This window comes from Serinus canaria, chromosome 8 (assembly GCF_022539315.1).
Source record: "Serinus canaria isolate serCan28SL12 chromosome 8, serCan2020, whole genome shotgun sequence".
In the NCBI taxonomy this organism is placed as follows: Eukaryota; Metazoa; Chordata; class Aves; order Passeriformes; family Fringillidae; genus Serinus; species Serinus canaria.
Window position 1 is genome coordinate 20,441,141 of NC_066322.1, and position 21,808 is coordinate 20,462,948.

Consider the following 21,808-nt stretch of genomic DNA (forward strand, 5'->3'; position numbering starts at 1 on the left):
CTCTTCGTTATGTGATATGTTCACGGGTGACAGGAAAATTATGCCTTACATCTGCAGAGATGTGTAAATGCCTCATTAGGTTTAATAATTATCTGTTAGAAGGGCAGTTCCACAAGAAAATCTCTCTTACTGAAAAATGAAAGGGACTCAAAGAAAAAAAACACTGCAACTGAATCATCACTGTCCTTGCTGAGTTAATTCACCTGTCCAGAAAAATTTTTATAAACACATGAATAATGAATGTTGCATTGTAAAAAATACATGAATGGGCTACACCACAAAAAGGTTATCAAGTAGCCCATGAAATCAGACACAGACTGTATTTTCAAACCTGAGTTCAATTCAACCTGAATTTATACATTAATTCACATACGAGAGAGAAAGAAAACAGAAGGTGGAAAACATGTTGCTGTGACAAGTTATACATTCAAGTTTTTAAGCACAACGTCGTTTCAAACAAAAAGCTAAAAGTACCAAAAATCAATAGTATATGACTGCTTCTCTACATCTAAAAATATAATAATAAATTTTTAAAAACCACACAAAACAAAAAAATCTCAGCACCTTCCTGGCACAAGGCACATTATCCTGACAATAAAAAGTTCTCAAGGAAAGCTATACTATCCCACTTACATGGACAGGTCAGTTTTACAGCTAATTAAGGATTATATAAATCTTGGAGACCAAAACAAACCATTATCAACTTCTCACAATATGAAGATGAGGAGACAAATGAAGCACAACCTTCACAGCAGCAAACTACACATTTTGACACACCATTAAACAAAAAAAAAAATTAACCAGTTTATTATATTTAACATATTTACAAAATAGTACAAATTAAAGTACTGTAACTCCATTATTGCATGACATAAAACAACTCCATACAGGCAAAAGCAGCACATGAAAGAGATGCTCCAGAATATTTAGGAAGTCTTTGGTACTCAAAATATAGTTTAAGATGCAGCATTAACTCAATCAATACAGGGCATTAAACACAGACAATGATATGCAGATTTACGCCACAAAAGTAAAGTTTACCTATGGCTTTCATTCTTCTCAAAGGATGACTACTGGACTCAGGAATTGCTTTAAAGCTTTACAAGTTTTTTAGGATGGAGAGAATATTCAGAATTATTCTAAAGCCAAGCTGTTGAAAATGAATGCTATATTTTTCAACTCATACTGAATTTGCCTCTTCTCAGAATTGTATGACAGTAAAGCACTAAACACTTGACAGACCTAGAGCCTGTTCCTCTACCCCTTAAGCAGGCAAAACTGGGAAAGAATCATCTTTGTCTCCTTATGGAATACAGGATTAGGCTCACAACAGACAATCAAATGCATGGCAAAACATGATCAAAGATAGCATACTCTAGCCTACACTGCTGTACACATCATTTACAAAATTTTAATGCATCATCTACATATTTACAAATGCTCTCAATTACTCCATCAAGTAATGTATTCAACACAATCACAGTTTACATAATTTTGAGGTAAATCCTTGGAAAGTTAGAGCATTGGCAGAATTTCCTCTGCAAGGCTGAATCTCTCAAGTTTCTAAGGAGAAGCTCCTCTCTTTCCCCTGGTCACACAGCACTGCCTGCCAGATGTGGGTAAGGTGAGTAAGACTTGAAAAGACCAAGCAGTGGACAACACTTTACAAGGCCTGATCTTTGATGCTGGCTAACCTAGACACATTTGGGGAGGTTGAGAACACTGCAACAAGACAACTCCCTTACTGGACTGCCATTAACATCCCAGGCAACAAGAAAGGAAAGGGCAGAAAGAAGTTTGCAAGTTCCATTTGCATTCACAAAAGGTGTTAGAAACTCCTGTATAACTAGGAAAAGACAGTACTGAGCTGAAAGCATCAAAGCTCATCCAAGTCAATCAAGAGGTTAAGATAAACACTTTTGTTCTTGAGAAATGACATCATCTTGCATTGCTATTTTCTCCTTCAGAATAAGTCTGAAATATTTATTTAATGTTATTGCTGAAAACTTTCAACTCATCTTGTCATGACTATCCCCCAGTTGCACTTTTACTGTCAGCTGCTTAAATGGAAAAACCTCACAGAAAAAGGCTTGAGATGACAATAAAAGGATTACACAATTCCACTTTGTGAATGTTTTCTAAAGCAATACCACATCACTACACCTTTTTAGAATGTCTTTAAACAGATTGTTTAGAAGATCCAGGCAGGACCTCAAAGTAGCCAGTTAAGTAATTACATATGCATGAATGCTACTCGTGTTTACTACACATTTCCTTCAGAATGCTTTTGTGAGAGTAAAATGGCTTGTAAGCTGATAAGTAAAGTAGTTTGATGTCTCTAGACAAATCTACTGACTATACTTTATGCCCACTGGAATGATTGAAATCTGTTTTCTGCATGCAGTGATAAGAAATAATAAGCCTTCATCTCCTTGTACCATCACAGATGTTAGCTGGAAGAGAAACATTAAACATTCAGCCATTCCTAGTACTCATGGTGTAGCACAGGGTGAAATGAAAAGGAACAAAGAATTTTGTTTTCCAGAGATCTTCTGGGAAGGTGAGGGTTGGACTTTGTACTGATCCCCAGTGATGGCAAACTGGCAGCTTGTTTCTTGCACAGCTCTGGGGAAGGTCATAATCTGTCAGCCCAAACTTCTGTATAAATCCCAACATTAAGACTGGAAGGTTGAGACAGGCAAAAATGTTGCTGTTTAAATACTTAACAAGACCAATACCACATTCAAGATATGAATTTTTACAATCCCTGAAACTGCTGGTCAGCAGAGGATATTTTTTAATTCATTCGTCCTCTTCAACATAAGTTGATGGAAACCAGCCCACCTAAAAAGGGGAAGAGCAGAACAAAAGAATACATGAGATGCACAAGGGTTGGTTTTTTTTTAACAACTAACCTAGGCACAATAAGGATGGGCCTGTTCTGTACATATAGTAAAAAGATTACAAAGATAAACTTGGCTGACCTGACACAGAGTAAGTACTCTTAATAAAAGAATAATTTGCAGATATGAAAATTTGGAGACCAAGACCCTCTATGTCACTTCCTCCCCCAGAAAATCTAAAACACGTGCCCAGATTGGAAGTCTAACAGTTCAGAAAATGCCAAGAGTGGAAGCAGTTTTACAACAGGCAAGACACTACTATTTTTTGAATGAAGAGTTAAGCTTTTAACAGGCTCCAGTCAGGTCCAGGGAATCCACTTATAAAGGAAACACTGACTGATTTGATTGCTTTCCATGGAGTTGAATTCCACTGCAACCAAACAGGTGTGACACATGACACAATCCGACAGCAGAGTCTAGTGTCCTACACTTCAGAAGTTATTAAGTTATCTATGTTATGATGTGCCAAATAAGGTTCATGTAAGACATACAGTGATGCAATGTCATGTATTTCTTATTTTATGTATTTGCTTTAGGTTTCTTCAGACTTCTTTATACCTAAAGTCAATTTAACATTCATGAAAGATCTCAAAACCAAACCTAGAGCATGACTAGAAGGGGTAACTGCAGAAATTTTTAGACTACCTTGCCAAAATATCTCCAGAGGTGAGTTTATAATGTCAAGTCCAGGCTACGTAAGTTACCAAGGAATGGCAGCATGTAACAGGGCAACTGTTAGAAAGTGGGCAGCTGCATTAAAATGAGTTGTTCAGCTTTCTTCACATGTAAAATGTATATAGCACAATGGGTATTTCTTCTGCTTCCCTATTTCTTCTGGTCTAATTGACTATTTAAAAAGCTTTAACCATTTAACTTTAACATAACCAAGCTCATGTACACAATAAAAAAGATTCTCCAAATTGCATGAAGCAGTAAGTCTGGACATTGACTTCAACTGCACTTGCAACTATCATTTCCAGCTTCCAGACAGTTTACATTCTTCCTTGACCCTGCATCTCAGCACTTTAAACATGGAAACAGCAGTCTCAAATGCTTCTGACTAATCTGCATTATAAGGCAGTAAACTAAGGTTGAAACAGTAAACCCTTTTATAGGTCAAAACTGAAACTTCACTTTCAAGTCTCAGAGCAGGGTGTAAAGTGAGTTCATAAAAATCCCTGCTAAATATGTCACTTCATCTGGGCCACAATCCTAGAGATCAAAGAAGCAGCCTTCTATAAAAAGGTGGTTCATTCCATTGCATTGTGTTCTGGCAGAAAGATGTGAGAAATCATTCCATGGTAATGTGCTAAAGAGAGTTTCACAGCACAAGGAACCTGACCCCAAATATCTGTGTGCAAAACAGTTCAAGAATGGTGAACTGTAGCAGTGCTATTAATCCTGGTTCTTTTCCAAACAGATAACCTTGCCCAAATATTCAGCCTGGTAGGTCACATTAAATAACCAATAATTTAGATGCTGGGAAAGCTACCTGGCAAGACTTCTGCCTCACTCCTATGAAACAAAGATGAGAATATGTTCCATCTTTTGAATTTAAATACACAGTGTAGGAACTTTTTTTTTTTTTTAAACAAAATCACTGTCAGTGAAGGCAGAAAGAAACACAGGAAAAGAAAAAGCAATAGCCTTACCCTTCCATTTACTTCGCCTCTCCACCAGCCATTGGCACTCATCTTGGTGTAAATTTTGACCACGTCCCCTTTCAGCAGGGACAGCTCTCGCATGTCTCGCGCACAGAAGTCGTACCTGGCTATGGCAATGCCGATCACCTTCGGGCTCAGCACTGAAAGGAAGCACATGGTGATACTCTTAGGGCTGCCCAACTACTGTAAACAGAAATACTGCAAAATATAAAACAAGGATTCAACAGCAACATACACTGGCATTCATTTTATGCAAAACATCTGCACTACAAACATCGATAAGATTTATATATAGATCAATGGTGTAAAAGCTGATGGGGTTTTTCTGTCATTTTTTGAAAAGTCCTCTTTATTTTTTGGAAAAAAAATCAAATTAGATGAGCCGTAAATAAAATATTCCCCACCCTTAGATGCTAAATACATTTGCAATTATTTTATTCTTGTGCTTTATAATAAAACTTGCTGCCAGTTATATGCATCAACATATTTTACAGGTCACTAATTTCTTTCCAAAAGAATTATTAGCACTTGCAGTTGATTTAACTCCAGACCTCTAATGAAGCAAAACAAACAGAATAAGGTGCTGTTCTTTCAAAAAACAACTCCCAAGTTAAATATTAATGCACTTAAAACTGGAAGCTAACATCAGCATGAGCTAAAAGTTACAGACTTTCTAAAGGAAATTTTCCACGGATCATTTGTCACAATCTGCATTAATATTGACTGATGTAAATCTATTCTTTTCAGGAGTTTGTTCTGTAAATCACCATTGAATTTTTCTATAAAATTAAGGTTCAGTGAAATTAACACTTTAAAGTTTTAAGGTAGATCAATATAGAAGAATTTTGCCAATGTAAAGCCCAGACATTTTAAACAATAAAAAGCTGTTAAGAATTTTTAAAAAATTCTTAAAAAAAATTTAAAAAAGCAAAGGTACAAAAAGCCTCACTTCAAAACCCAATATTTTTCCAAATAATTTTATAGGAAATGGTTCCACTGCTGATGTAGAATGTCCAAACTTGCAAAAGAAATCCTCAATGATTCCAATGTGAGGACAATGAGAGGAGAGTAGGCATGGCCTAACAGATAAAAAACCTTTGACTTGAGCAGTCTAGAAAGAACATCAACTACTCCATGGCATTTTGTAGTTGGATTATTTGGCCAAGGCATTTTCAGCTTTTTTTTCCATTAATGCCACTGTTTTCCTATGTAAATTACTGTAAGAGGAGTTCAGGAGCACAAGCAAGCTTCCTTTGAAAAGATTTCAGAGGAATTCATATGATCATGATGGAGGACTTGATATAATGTACACAGAATTATCTCTGTCCTCAGAACCCTTTCACATTTCTTAGAAATGCCCAATCTTCATTAGGAAATGCCTTTAGAGAGTCTAGTTTAGTGGTGCCCTCAACAATGTAATACTATGAATTTATAGCTAGGTGCCTTTAATCTAAATCAAGAACCCAAAACACAGCAGATGAGCTGAGAAACCTTAACAGTTTCAGTTCTGCTTGTGTTTAAGTTTTCTTCTGACTCCAGTGGATCATAGATACATAATATCTGAAAATCATAATATGTTCAAATACTTTCAGCTAAAGAGAAAATATAAAATAAATTATTTAAAACGAACAAGGAATACTAGGTTTAAAATATTATCAGATAGATCACAGAAATGAAATGCCTAAAACCCAGTTTTGATAACAGATAATGCCCTAGTTTATATAATGCCACTAAAGTTTAGTCCAAACCTTCTGGCTGCTTATGTAGAGTATGCTTATCAGACACCTGATAAATTATGTAAAAGATGCCATATAACAGATAATCAGCCTCTCAGTTTATTGCTTCTATTGATGTTGCAAAAATCTAGGTGCTATATTAAGCACATCAAAGCTCAAACATGCTTTTTTCCCTGCTCTTAGCCAGTCAGATGTAGATGCTACTTGTTTAGATCCTGACGTGAATGTAATGTCCTATACCTTATCAGCATTGCAGAAATCAAATTTACAGGGAAAGAGCACACCATGGGCAGCAATTGTTTTGGAGAAAGAAAAAAGAGGAGCAGTTATTGACTGGAGGGTCAGTAAGCATTCCCAGGCGTGCAGCATTCACTGATGGATTTGGAGGAGGGTTGCAGGATGCTAGGTGTGATTCTGGGGAGCAGGGTATCATTTCAGATTCTACAAAGACTAAGGGGCGAGGAAAAATTACAGGAAGCAAAGATGAACAAATTTGGGAAAAAATAACTAAGAAGGGAAGAAATGCATAGAGGAACAATAAAGATGGAAAATAGGAAGGAAAATTAGGATAGAGAAGAAAGAAGAGCACATCAGGGGGAAAAGAGGACTTTTAACTGTTTTTCAAATCACAACGCAGAGAGGAAAAGGAGAAAGAAGCAAGAGAAATCAAAACCATATATCTTCAAAAGTCTTGAGGCAGAAAGTAGCAGAATTTAGATTAATTTAGAATCCAAGATCCATATTTTCAAATAAAAGTGAAGCTCACAATAGGAAATATATAAAAGGAAGCCACATGAGTGATGGAATACAGGAAAATGACAGTGTTAATTTTGGAAAAGAAATATTAACCATATCTCTCTGCTGACACAATCACAAAAATACTTTGAGTAGAGACTATCAGCCCCGAATTCCCAATTAGTGCTGTCCTGGGATAAATAAAATTGAGGGAAGGCAACACATGGAAAGGACACCCGGACAGATGGGAAAGAGAAGCAACACTGAGTGAAGGACAGAAAGAGGATGGCTACAGGAAGAACTCAGAGAGAGAATGGGATTAACAGCATAGATTGATGGAAAGAAAGGGCCCAACAGGTGGATGAATGAGAATGCGAAATTAAAGGGAGGCAGGACAGAAAGAGAAAGCGTTAAAAATAAAATAAGCTGTTAAAAAGCATTAATAAATAAACTTTAAGTAATAGAAGGGAGATACTCAGAGAACTAATTGGAAAACGAGTGAGAAATCCAAAGGAGGCAAATAAAAAGTGCATATGTGAATGAGAAAAATGTGCTTTTACTTAATCCAGCCTTTCCTTCTGCAAACAGAAAATTATGACTACAGGAACTATAATCAGCTTTGATTTACACTGGAGTATGTTGGACATTCATAGTGAAATGGATGTGCTGCAAATGAATTTTAATAGTAGTTTAAGCCACTGATGATGCCTCTGGGGTGCAAGCAACAGAGGTTCCCTATGACCACAGCAGGCTGGTCTAGCTCACATGCCTGAACTCCATGAAGGTCAATGTAGTATTATTAAAGCTGAGAGTAGCTGTTTCTCTCTCCTTGTGCTCTGGCCTCCTCATAAATCTGCAGCCATTGCCCTGAGGGTTGCTCCTGTGTATTAGTTTCCAAGCTCGTTGAAGCCATGTACATTTACTGTTTCACCAAACCTCAGTGCCCTTACCCAAGCACAGGCAGCACCTTCAGTAGTGCTCAGCAGTCAGCTTAACCTTCTCCTCTGTTACCAGCTTCCAGATCAGCAGAACTAAGCCAGCTCTGAAGATACTTTTGAAAAAAATTCTTGTAATATCATGAAATAAGTATTTGGTCTTTTAATGTAGGCAAATTATTGGGCTATTTTTAAAAAGAAGGTTTACTACAAATATATGAAGCAATGCAGCTCAGCACTCAGAATATAAGGGGTAGATATGCTTAATTAAGCACTGCAGATCAATGTTTTCCTTTGATATTTTGTACTTGTGTTACAAAATACTTAAACTGGCATATTGTGATATGTGAAACATTGAATTGATACCTATTATTATAGTTATGTAGTTATGAATTTTCTGATACAGCCATTTTTCATATTAAAAAAAGAACATCATTACAATTTATTGAAACCTCATTGTGGGAATATATGGGAATGTGTGATAAGGTTCAAGTAACTGAGTCTTGATTGCTGTTCTATCACCACAGGCCACTTCACAATTTTATTCTCATAGAACAGATACCAGTTCCAGTAGAATGGAATTTACAGTCAAGTATCGGGCAGCTGAATGCAAGATGTCCTCTCCTATCCCTGCCCCAAAGGACAAAAACTCACAGTATTTACCTCGAGCAAAGAGCTAAAGCTTAACTCCTTCATGTTGTTTCAGATCAGGTGAGTGTCACCACCACAGGGCAAACAGCTACACCAAATGGCTTTCTACAGACGTGTCCCTTTATAAAAGCAAATGTCACCTGGAAGGGCACCTCCTAGCTTGGATTCTCGGTCATTGTTGTGACTACTGAAAGGAAGTATCTGCCCCAAAAATATTTATATGTAATAGAAGAAACAACTGATGGGCAAAACAACCAAGTGTAGTCTAAGACATGGAGATTGAAATCCCTGGGGTTAATCGAGGGAGGGGTCACCAGGGATGCTCTCAGCACAAGTAAGCACGGTAACATTCTCCTACAGAGCTGCCACCTAAGTCCTTTTCCCCTCAGGAAACCATGGAAATCCCCAAGAATCCTTCTCATAGCAGTAAATAATTTGGACAGTCTCTGTGGGGCAGGTGTAAAACATACTGCCCCCTGAGATCTTGATGACTCCATCTGAATTTGTGCTGGACACCTCCTTCCCTAGGGCAAAAGCCAGTCCCACTCCTGCTCTGCACCAGGCAGTGTCCTCCACCCCTGTACACAAAGGCAGGTCAGGGCAACGTGAGCAAGTGCTGCATCCTCCACATCAGCAGCTCCTTCCAAATGCTCCTCTAAGGCATTCACCTTTCTACTGGCAAAATTCTTCTTAAATTGTCCAGTGGTGCAGTTCACCTCTTTGCAGACCAGATCTTAGAGATCAGAGTTAGGGATACCCATACTGATGCACTGTCTGAGGCTACCATGGTACTACTTTTAGCCTTTTTATCCAGCCTCTTGGTTTGAAATGATTGCATCTATTAAAGCCAGAGATGGTTAAATGGAAATAAAGAAAACCATATTCAGAAAACAGATGGGCAAAATTAATTAATGTTAATGCAGAATTTAAAAAAAGCATTCTCTACAAAAAAACCTACTGTATTCTAAGATGCTACTGCAGTATGCTTTGCTGCAGGGATGGGACGAATGCATTATTTACCAACAAGCACTCAGAATTCCATGTTTGTGCATTTGAACAAATACATTAAAAATATGTAGCTCACAGATGTCAACTGCATAGCAAATTAACAGTCAAATGGTCTTGAATCTTCTGCAACTATTGAGCTTTGCAACTCCTATTCAAACTGCTTACTGCAATAAGCAGTAATAATTCAAAAGTTTAAGAGCTTTATTTTTGTTACATTCCAAGAAAAACAAGTAATAAGTCAGTTTTTGGAGTCAGAGAAGAGCTGAAGTATTAGATTCGTCCCTTCCCTCACTTTCTGCACACAGAAACAACAGAAGCAAATTTAGAAGAAATATAAAAGCAGTAAAGCAGTACCTGACCAGAAAGGAGTGGAAGAAGGGGGAACAAAGCTGTAGTCTGGAGGAGTTACAAAAGAAAACCCACAGAACAAAGAGGGGGCTTAGAGGAAAAAAAAGAGAAAAAGAGAAAAGCAAAAGAACATTGAAATATTGGCATAAGATTTAAATAATAGTTTTTTAACTATATAATTCATTGATAATAAGGAAACTAAGGCTCCCTACTAAGGATGTCTGCAAGGAAATTGACTGTAATAACTGGAAAATTTGGATCTGTGATTTAATTTTTAACAATTGCATTTTTCAAAGAGTAAAGTAGGAAGAAGTCACCCATTTAGGGTTTCAGAGAAGTCAACTGTAACTGCAGCCTCTTGCAAATATTTTCAGATTTACCAAAAGTTTTTTATTGTTACTGTGTCCCACTTCTTACCATTACAAAAGCAAGAACTCATGCATACATAAATCCTCTTAAGCCCAGCAACACTAGTCACATGCTCTTAATTGGGATATAGTCTAAGCTGACCTGGAGTCAACTCCAAACTATGGCATGGAAAAGAAGTGTGCATTCTGCCCCGTAAATCATTAACATCAGTAGGAATTCCACAGCTAAACTACATCCTCTAAGGCCCAAACAGAGCTGCTCTTATTTGCAGTTTTCTTGACTTGCAGTAAACCCCTTGAGCCAGCAAAAAAAGCTTGGCCTAGGCAGAACCAGCACATCATCCTAAGCCTCTGTAGCAGCTTCCCTGGGTGAAAGCCACAGGTCCTCTTACTCTGAGTCAATAAAACTAGGGGCAATGTACTTTTAAATGCAAAAATTAGATGAAATTAACTAGAATTGCTTCAAGTTAAACTACAGTTTATTGACCTGTTCTCACATTTTGTCCCTCTTTGGAAGAGGCAATAAAGATATATAGTGTGCATGTCTAATGAAGTTGGGATCTTTGCTCCCAGCTGTGATTTGGAAAGGTACATCCATCTCAACTGGATAAATGATAATGCAGCCTCTAAATTATAGCTAATAATATCTGTAATTACTGAACAAGAATTTTCCTTCAAAAAGTAGCAGGGTTATATTTATCACTTACAGCTACTTCTCTGAATTTATTCTTCTGACTACACATGAAACACAGTCATTTGGCTTCAAAATGGTACTTGTAGGAATGATGACTAGAATGATTTTATACAAGAATCCATGGTGGAGGTAATGGTACAGGTTTGTGCATCTTACCCTGATGACAATACATACATTTGTGACAAGGAAACTACAAGCATGAATAAAATAAACACAGCTGATACTGTATTTTAACATTGATAAACCTTGGGGTTAGAAATAAAAACATCCCACAAGACAAACCAAGAGCATTTTAGGTTAGTGTCTCATAGGACAAGAAAATCATGCTCCAGGGCCTCTCACACTCTGGAAACTCCATTCTGATCGTCCCAGTGATGATGCTTTCTCCACCTTTAACACTGAATGGACTGTCTGGGATGCATGAGGGGTTCCTTTATACTGGAAACAGCAACCCCAAGTAACAGCTCTGAGGGGAATTGTGCTACACAAACCAAGAGGACCACTTGACTCCAAAGCAGTGCCCATTCCTAGAGGCAAATACCTGCCTTTACTTCTCCAGAAGCGCAATGGCCCACAGGAACATACCCAGGTTAGGTGCTGTATGGGGGATGGCTGGTCCTTAACTGAGCAGACTTTATCCCAATTTTTCCCTCTGATACAGCTGGAGGTTTGGTTTTGTGTGTCAAATTCTGAACAAGTAAACCTATGTGGACAAGGAAATCCTACTAGATTTCTAGAGATAAGTGATCTGTGTTGATGATAGGGTGCTGGTGCTGGCTTCTAAGCAGAAAGGCTGAATTATTTTGATTCCCTAAGGGTTGGGATGACACTTGCTTTGTTTTACTTTACTAACAGATACCTTCACACAGTTAATGCATTAAGCATTAGTAGGCAGTTAGGCATTAAGCATAAGTAGGATGTGATAACTAGCTCATATACCTACTCCTAGTTAACTGACAAAAAAATATCACTCAGGTAGGACTTGGCTTCATGATTTAGGCTACATTAAAATTTAAATTTCATAAAGATTCAAATTTCTCTATATGATTGTGCTCTGCATCAGCAAATCAGAATAAAGTGCCATTACACTACTCCACAGAGTCATCTCCACTTTTCTTCCCTTTTTGCCTTTATTTCTTTAACTGGTTGATCATTCCTGTAATCTAATGTAAGAATTAGTATTTTTCTGTGTAGCAAAAAAAAACCTTGATCATACTGGGTGTGTCTAGAAAAGCCTAAGACTGAAAAACTAAAAAAAAAGAAAGAATATAGCATTTCCCAAAAAATCTTCCCAATTAAGCTGAAGAAGTATATTGACAGAAGTAAATATCTGACAGCTTTTACAACCACATTAAAACAAGTGAACAATGAATATGAGAACAACATGGGTGACATCTGCAAGACAAGGGGACTGAGAAGCAAAGTTCTAACCCAAGTGGGAAGCCAAAAACTCGAAAGGCAAAATAATTATCCCACTAGGAGATTTTTATTCTAAAAAATTATTCCAAAAATCAAATAGATGCTGAAGCAAGAATCAAATTCCCTAAAAATTTAAGAAGCTACAAGGTGACTTTTTATGATCCATATTAGAAATCATAAGTTAAATGAAATACCAGTTGTTTTTCTTCTTTTCCATATGGCTAAATGAAAACATAAACAAAAAAAAACCAAAAAAACAAACCCCCCCCCCGCCCCAAAAAAAAAAAAAAAATCTTTCTCACTCTTTTCTGGGAAGTAAAGTCAATTCAGTATTGCCATCCAATTTCACAGCAGCTCTAAGACCTTGGCAGCAGAAAATGATAAAACTCTGTCAAAGTCGGCAGTGGTTCAACTAATGTTTTTTAGAAATACTTTTCGCACTTATTCTGTCAGTTATATATCCTAAAGATCAGCTGTTTTGAAAAAAAAGCTGATGTCTTTTCAAAAGATGGCTTCATTAAAAAATCCAGATATGTGAATAGTATAGAGAAAAATACTGTGTTAAACACAAATCCTTTAAATTAGCTTCAAACTGTCAAAGCCCATTGTATTCACTAGCTTCAGCCCCATGCTGAGGCTGAGTAGCTGCAAAATTGATAAAATACAGAGAAGTGCCCCCTCTCTCTTCACCTACTTTGTCTGGCTTCCTTCCAACAACTGTTTTTCTTGCACTTGGATTATGTGGGAAGAGATCAAAAAATTCAGCTGTATGGGGTCCTCACTGAGGGCTGTGAGTAACCTCCATGTCCAACTGCTGCCCCACGTGACTTATTTGCTTCCTCCACTAAACCAAACTGCGGCCTCAAGTTTCCCAAATTCTTTCTAAATTCAGCCCAGCAGGGTTCACACAGCATAAATATAAGGCTTTTCTTACACCAGCTTGGTAAAATGAACAAGACAGCTTAAAAACCAAGCACAGTGACCCATAGATAGACTGATAATCATGGACATTTTGGTTAAACAAAACAAAAAAAACAACAAATAAATCACCACACTCATGGGGACACATTTTACTGTCCAATCCATTAAGGGAAGTGTCATTCAGAGTTAATCCAGATAAATCAGCAGAATTATGGAAATAGATTAGATTTTACATGAGGAGTTTGGGAATTGAAAGCTTTTCAGGTCAGTTTGGTCTAAGACAAAACCTGCAATTCCCACCAGCACAGTCTGTAGGATCAGAGGGCTGATAGTTACTGCAGCAGAGATGCCCTTCCTCATGCCCTGGACTAAAATGAGAGCACCCCTCAGTCATTTCTCTTGCTCTCCCACATACTGCCTAATAAATCTTGTAAAAGATGTTTTCTTCTGTATGATGACTGAGGTTAATGAAGATGTACCGTAACTCTTGTGTCCTGTAAAGCAGGAAAGGATCGAGCTCTTGCAGAGTAAGAAGTTGGTGGACAGTATAGATACATTCAAATTGAGATACATCCTAACTGGCCTAAGGAAAAAACAGAAAACAATCTGGTTCTGCTCACAGTCAATGAAAAAAAACGCAAAGTAAATCCAATGAGAAGCACAGGGAGACCATGAGCTAAAGGGCAGAGAAATTCACCAGGAATGGACATGAACACCACAGAGAGGAGACAACTGACAGAAGCCCTGGGAAGCAGTGAAGGAGAACAGAAATGGAAAGAAGATGAATTGGGAGGTAGAGACAGTAAATGAAATGCCAGGGACATGCTGGTTTCTCACATTCATTTGTCCTAAATTATCTTCACTTTAACTAGGAGAGGAAGAAAGCCTCCAAAGTTACACAAATGTCATGGAACAGAGGCAAGCAAGTAAACAAAAGCTCACAAACACAGCAAATGAAAGGAGCAAAGCCATCATCACAAAGACTAGACTGGGCTTTTTGGGCTTTTACAGCAGTCTTCATCTTGATAAAATATCCATTAATTTTTATTTTCCTCTTATTATTTCTTACAGTACAAAGATGCAGCCAGTGACTGCAGAACAGCAAATCTAATATTTGCTCTTTGACAGAAACATTATATATTTTCCAGAGGCCAGCCATGTGGTAGGTTTTATCATTAACATTGAACCTGTCCATGTCCTAAAAATCATGCTAACTCCCACTTACATTGTAATAGCTTAAGTAAAGGTCAGCATATGCATTACAAGCCTTCTCAGTTTCTCTCTAAACTTCCCAACTTTTTAACTGCTCCTTACATTGGACAGAAGTTCATTAACTTTTGAAGCTTAGAAAGGGAACTCTAATAAACACTCAATGTAAAAAACATGCATAAAAATAATTATGATTAGTAAATCTAATTTTTTTTACACATTAACTGAGATGCTACTTCATAGGGCTATGCTACAAGACTGATTTATTTAAATCTCCTTTTAAGGATTAGAAATTGTCACAGATATTAACACTTGTAGCTGCACATATGCAAATTCCTTAAGAAACTAGGCAAGATGCAGTTTGATCTCTCACCAGCATGTCTAATAGAATTTTTGAATATCAGGGAGATTTTAAGTTTGGCAGCAAGACAAGCTTGCTAGACATGTTTATAAATTTTCTGGCAGATCTGAATCTGCTTAGCTTCCAAAAATCCTAGCTAAAAGCATTGCCATAGCAATTGGTTATATGTCAAAAATGGAAGATGAAAAAGCTTCACGTACCGTGTCCTTTTAAGATATATATACACACACACACATATATATATATATATGACAGAAAGTAATCCACAAAAATTTATAATCCTCACCATGGCCACCTGTTCTGTTACTCCTCTGTCCCACTGAATTTTCAGATTCTTTGTATGGAAATTGAAGAGTAGTATCCAAACTTCGAAAACCTTCTTTGAGAGAGTGGTGCTTGTAGTATTCTACAAGTTCCTTTCAAAAAGGAAAAAGTCTTGCATTGGAAATTGAAATCACATACCATTCAGCATTCTGGTGCACAGTCAATGACAGTTTTATTATGTAGGTAATCTTATTTTACAATACATCCCATAAGAAATTGTTATTTTTTAAAATATGAAGTACCAGCTTTCATATTGCCACTTAAAAAAAAAAATAAACAAAACAAACAAACCAAAAAAGACACCACAAAAATCAGCTAAGTAAAATATTTTTGCCAGAGTCAACATTTGCTGCTCCTTTAAGTCAGGCTGAGGATAGCTTTGCTTTTCTGGAGTCAGGCAGAAGGCAAGGCCAGCTGCTTGCTGAGGATGGAGTGGTAAATGCCCCTGTTTTCTCACATCTCTTTTGTAATAATAAATGATGCTTATCTACACATGCATTTGTTAGTACAGAGATCTGAAATAAAGCACGTGGCTTGTAAGTTAGCAACAGCTTGATGTGCAGATACTCAGATGATGTAAAACTTCCAAGGCAGGGCAGGCTTGGGGGTGTCAGACACTGCACACTGACTGAAAAATCCAGTGTTTGACATTCTCCTGGTACCCAATCCAAAAATTTCATCATCTGTGTGTGTGTGCATCTATATAAGCATTCATAGGTAGACACAGGAATATTTTACATATATATGTGCAAAAATTCATATATGTAAATACAAAAGAATCACTGAAATAGTTTATGTAACCAAAAAGACAAGTTACTCAAATTCCTACTCTAAAGAAGGCAACACCCATCAAAATGATGACAGCTCATGCTAGTCCTTTGCAATTTTCAACCCCTGCCATTGTCTGTTACATTTGAATTAGCCCTAGAAATGCAAATATCACATCGTTTGTACACGGAGCTAGAATAAGATGAAAAGTGACTGGACAATTCAAAGCAAATGTACTTCAATTGATCCATTCAAAGGTGGGATTTCACTCTTCAGAAATGCAAGCACAAAGCAATGTATTTACTGTAATCCCTTCACTTCATTCCACTTATTTACACTTAGACTTGCAAAATTAGAGTTGACCAAGCCAAGCTTAGGCCAAAATTAGAAGATCATACTATGTCTAATCATTTTCTTCTATGAAAAAAAAAAACCTCAACCAAAAAAACCCAAGCAAACAAAACAAAACAAAAAAAAAAAAAACAGCACCACAAAAAGCTACTATAATGTTTATTCTATAATAGCCTACATCAGTGATACTAAGAACTCTTTGGGCTTTGCTGTTTGATATCAGCGCATCATACAAACTGAAATGTCAGCAATGAAATTTAGTCCCAAATCATCACTGAATATCCAGACATTCAAATTACCATGACAATACTGTGTGATTTGTAAGTAGCATTTGAAGTAGGATATCTGGATAGATAGAATATAATTAGTATGAAACTTTTGTTATCTTTTTGCACAGTGTAAGTCTGTAAGAATTGCATTGTTTGGTAAAGGTAATTAGAATTCCAAATGTACAGATTTTGTTGGCAAAATAAGCAAAATGGTTTTAAACTGAGGAAAAATAAAAAAATCATTTCATGTCACAGATTCAGTTACTTTTAAAGCTTATGTTTTCATTCCATTCTTCCATGAAAACAGTTGACTGACAACTGGCCTCTAAAACATGAATTGCACAAATCACAGTAGCTTACAAACAGAGGAGTGAGTTAAGGAATCCATGCCAGCATGGATGGGGCTCCTCAGGAGCCTGTCACATCACCCTGATTCACAGCAGCAGCCAAACTGACCTTTCACTGCACCCTGTCTACACACTCAGCACATTTTAATTACTCTGGTGGAAGTTTTTTAAATGTACTATAAAAACCAGACCAAGAGCTCTTCTGCTTTTTTCCCCCCTCCAAAGCAGTACAAAACACTGTGTCACTGCAGATCACTACTTAACGTTTCCATGGATGCTGCCTCTGTCTCTCTTCTGCTCCCACTTCTACTCAATCTACTTCGGCTCTTCTTTTCTTTAAGACACTGTTACTTTTTCTCTTCCATCTATCCAGAACAAAGCAGCTGCTCCACAGCATGTACAAACACCACAGCACTTGTGTATTGAACTCTCAAGGGCAGAATTCATAATACCCTAAATCTGCATTATAAAGTAATTCTTTCCTACTTGAATGTTAGCAAGGCTAAGTTGGTAGCAGTGAAGTCCTTACACAGAAATTTCTTCTGTCCTCTCAATTCTGTGATGCAATGCATATTCTATTTGCTCATTTCCCATCCAACTTTGTCCTTTATTTGTATTTCTGCTCTACTTTGGAACCTGCACCAGTGCATTAAACTGCACCACTGCCATAAGAAGAAACCTGGCAAGGTGGCACTCCAGCAGCCGTGTTTGGCCATGATCAGTTTCCAACGAATCATTGGTATGGTTCACAGAGTAAGCAGCACTTCCTTGTGTATGTGAGCAACACTACTATTTCTGCTGCTAAACAATGAAAAGATCTCAGGGTCCCCAGCCCTCAAACTAAAGAACTCACTGGCTTGAAAGTGTGAAATGAAGAAAAGAATGCAAAAACAGCTTGGTGCATTCTTCATCAAGAAATTGATGTTCTTCCTGTTCTAATGAGCACTTACAGATTATCATTTAATCTCTCCCCACTTCTAGGATGCTCTTGTTTCACAGAGTGTCAGTGGTTAAACTAATATAATTTCTAAGGCTTCCTGGTTTTAAGGCTTCTCCCTGCTCTTGTTTCGTATTATCCTTCATTTTTATTTAGCATTTTCACTTACTTGAGTATGCATGCAGGAAGGCTGCTGCAAAAATTTTAATCCAATTGATTCCTAAAAACCAAGATTTCCAAAGACATGAAATTCTCCTTTCCAGATTCAGCCTAACTCCAGAGTGAGCTGATGGATGGGATTCAAATTCCTCCTCTTTTCCCCTTCACTACAAGGGACACAGTCCAGTCCTAACAATAAATATGTAGTCTTAAGCACATAAAATTATCACTTAGAGCTAAAACCATAAACATAAAAAATTATCCTATTAGCAGGAGTGGACACAATTCACATCTTTCACTTGCATAGCCTTCTGAAATTTCATAAACCAAAGTAGCTTTCTCTAACAGAAACAGCTACAAAGAAAATCTCACAATCTTAAAAAGCTAATCAATGCTTACCATTAAATTTTTAAATTTTCTATTTTCTGCAATGTGGAAAAAGCCATCTCTTGTTAAAATCTTGATGTGTTTCACTTCGTTATTGTACCTGTGGGCAATGAATAACTTATGAATATAAATGTGTTTTTAATCAGACACAATCAATAATTACCTGAGGGCATGCCCCTAGAACACCACACACATAAATTCTTAAGACAAAATGTATATCTGTGCCAAAACAAAGTTGACATCTAATCAACTAAACATATTTATTAAAGTACAGCTAAAGAAGTAATCTGTCATCAGAAAAAAAAAAAGTCACAGCTAACTGCTTATTCTAATTGGGAATTCCCATGTACTTCCTCCTTTTATATTCATATTGATCTACAACATGAAAGCAAGCAATTATTTGCACCCACACATGTATAAACCCACATTTTACTGGATAATCTGAGATGCAAAGGGCTTTGAGTTCTCACCAGTGTCAATGAAACAGATCTCACTGTACAGCAAACAATGCTTACTCTTCTCCAGCATAGTCAACCTTGATTTTTTCAGCCCCAATTTGCTACATCAGCATTATAAAACCATTGCTTCTCTCCTTCTATACATCCTGGGTATTTTTTGACAGCAGCTTCAGTTTTCCTATATTGACTCTCTTCAAGGCTGCACATAATTATGTGACGGAAACAGTGGTTTGTTTTCTGTATTTATTTCAAATGCTATCTAGACAAGAATGAGAACAGGAAAACTTTCTTGAGGCATTCTTAATCCAATTCCACTTACTTAATGCTAATTGCATATTCTCCTGATTCTTTGGTCCTGTGCCGCACCAGGTAAGTGCTGTTTACTCTGTTAATTAGTTCACTTTCTGCCTGCAATCGTTCCATTGCTCCTGCAAACCTGGAACAAGGAAAAGAAAAATTTGCTTTCCCAAACCATTACATAATGCCTTCTTCTGAAGCCTAGAAAGGTTAAACCAATATAATTTAAATTGTAGTAAACACAGTTGCTTTCTGTGGCTGCTTCTTTCAGATTCCTGTAAGGAAAGACAGAGACTTACCACAGCTGTGAAGAGTAGTCTACCGGCTTTGGAACCTAGGATATCAAAAGACACAGAAAATGAGGACCAACATCTTTTTCCTGAAAACCAGATAATAGATTGATTTAACTATCAATATCCAGGTAATCTAATTTGTCCACAAGTCTATTTTCTTTAAAGAAAGTTATAATAAAGGAGAAATATTCCATATCATTCTGAAAGTAGTACAGAATAATTTAAGCTCTTCTGTGACAGTTTGTTTTGGGTATTTTTACTTCACAGAACTGTTCAAACAAAGCATTTCTGACAATGCCTATATTCAAATTTCATACACAAAATAGCTCAGTGCTCTTTATTGTAGAAAAGTGCACTAAAAACAATTTACAGTAATGCAAACAATTTGCAGTAATGTATAAAACTCATTTCATGTATTCAGGACTGTGTGGCCTTAGACTGTCCATTTGGAAATCTGCTCTATAATCTTCAGAGAGACCTAAGGATATTCCACAACTTCTACATCATTCATTCCTTTGTATTTGACTTGGGCAGCTTTTCTACTGCACCTTGCTAAGAATGTCACTTGATTGTGAAATTAAATATAAAAATTAAACTGCAATCAGCTTGCACAATGGATGTTATATGTACACAAACAGATGTATAGATAATGTTCATTCATGCACAAGAGGCACAGTATCATCTCCCATTAGTGTGTGATAAGTCAGTATTACCCTGCTCTTCTAAAACAATGTGTGAAAATGCACAGTGCTGAAAAATGGATTTTAGTGAAAGGTTAACATAAATCTCACCCACTTATAACTTAAGGTCACATATTCTTAGGTAAGCAGAATGTTTGGGGGCTTTTTCCTTCAAGTAAAACTAATGAATGTTTTATTTTCTGGTCTCTAATAGGGAAGAAATTACAGTAACATTCTTCTCAAAAATTTTTTATTCATGATATATGGAATGTGACCAAAAAAGACTTCCAAAAACAAAACAAGTCAGGAAAATATTATGACAAAGGTCTCTAAATTGATTGATTTGCAATCAATTACAATTCCCATTGTCTTGACCTCGGGTATCAAGCAAGATATCTATCAGGTCTCTAGACTTGACCTTGAAATAAACTTCAGTGTGGAACACAATAAAGTTCTCTGTGAAAAAAACAGGCTCACATGTTTGGCTTCTGTAGCAGTAAATCTTAACAGGTATTAAACAGTTATTTAGTCTAGTTCTTGAGAGAGAAAGGAAACATGCATTATTCCCAAACAGGGTAGACGAAGGGCTTTCTCCACAGCAGCATCTGAAGTGCTGGCAGCAGTGAAGCCCTCAGGAGTGCAGGGCACCCAGGAGAGCCAGGTGTCACCCTGGCAGCAGAACTGGCCTTGCCCATCCTGCAGATACTGATGGTGTTATTCAGGCAGCTCTAATGGGGAGACCTGGCAGAAATTTAATGGACTATGTGAATGCTGACAAACAATTCCTAAGAGAAATGTTTCAGGGGATCAACCTGATGACACACTTCAAGGCCACCATTTCAAAAATTACAAAGTTTTTACATGTTTTTTACATGTTGCAAGATATCCTTAAATATTTCAAATTTGTTTCAACATTTCTAGCAGTGCTAATAAACTGGAAAGGATGTAAAAATTCAAAGATGGTTTAAGTCCATCCTCCAGAGCAGTTAAACGATAGATGAGTAGTTGCTTTTGTAAATTTTGAATGGAGAAATATATTCATATAACAAGTGTTGTTCATTGGCATAAAGAGGATAAAATCAAATGTTATTCCAAAAGCTCTTGGCTCATACTGTGCTATCTATTTAATGCCCCTACAGAAACTAGAAAAATGGAGGAAAGCTAGAAGAAACAGATATTACTCATATAGGGCATAAAATGTCTGCTGACATATACTACTTATTTTAAAGGGAAAAATTGTTTATAGGGACATCTGTGAAAAGTCTGGAATATAGATATTCCGGAGCTCAGCAGTTTTTCATTCAATATTCATTCCTAAAGTCTTCTGATATATGGATTTTATGCTGTTTCTGGGCATTTTTATATCAGATGGTTGTAAAGACTGTTAGACTTAATAATAACAGTAAAAGTTATAGCATGTTTAAAACCTGATTGATGTTTCAGTATGTGTAACTGCATCGTTTATCATAATAAGATGTTTATATTTCATCCTTCCAAGTTAACAGTGGTGAAGCATCAATTTATCTTTTTGTTCTGATCATGACACCAGTTGGTAACATCTCATGAATAGTATTTATTCACTCTGT

General features: G+C 36.9%; 1 protein-coding gene across 1 annotated transcript in view; it reads right to left on the minus strand.

Moving 5' to 3' along the window:
- Positions 1–791: 791 nt before the first annotated feature.
- VAV3 (vav guanine nucleotide exchange factor 3) overlaps positions 792–21,808 on the minus strand; it is a 138,705-nt gene continuing 117,688 nt past the window's right edge. The window contains exons 22-27 of the mRNA XM_030226704.2: positions 19,549–19,583; positions 19,272–19,388; positions 18,507–18,594; positions 15,239–15,368; positions 4,556–4,707; positions 792–2,844 (exon numbers count right to left, since the gene is read on the minus strand). Of these exons, the coding sequence (XP_030082564.2) occupies positions 2,803–2,844; positions 4,556–4,707; positions 15,239–15,368; positions 18,507–18,594; positions 19,272–19,388; positions 19,549–19,583 (564 nt within the window). The 3' untranslated portion in view covers positions 792–2,802. The remainder of the gene's footprint in view (positions 2,845–4,555; positions 4,708–15,238; positions 15,369–18,506; positions 18,595–19,271; positions 19,389–19,548; positions 19,584–21,808) is intronic.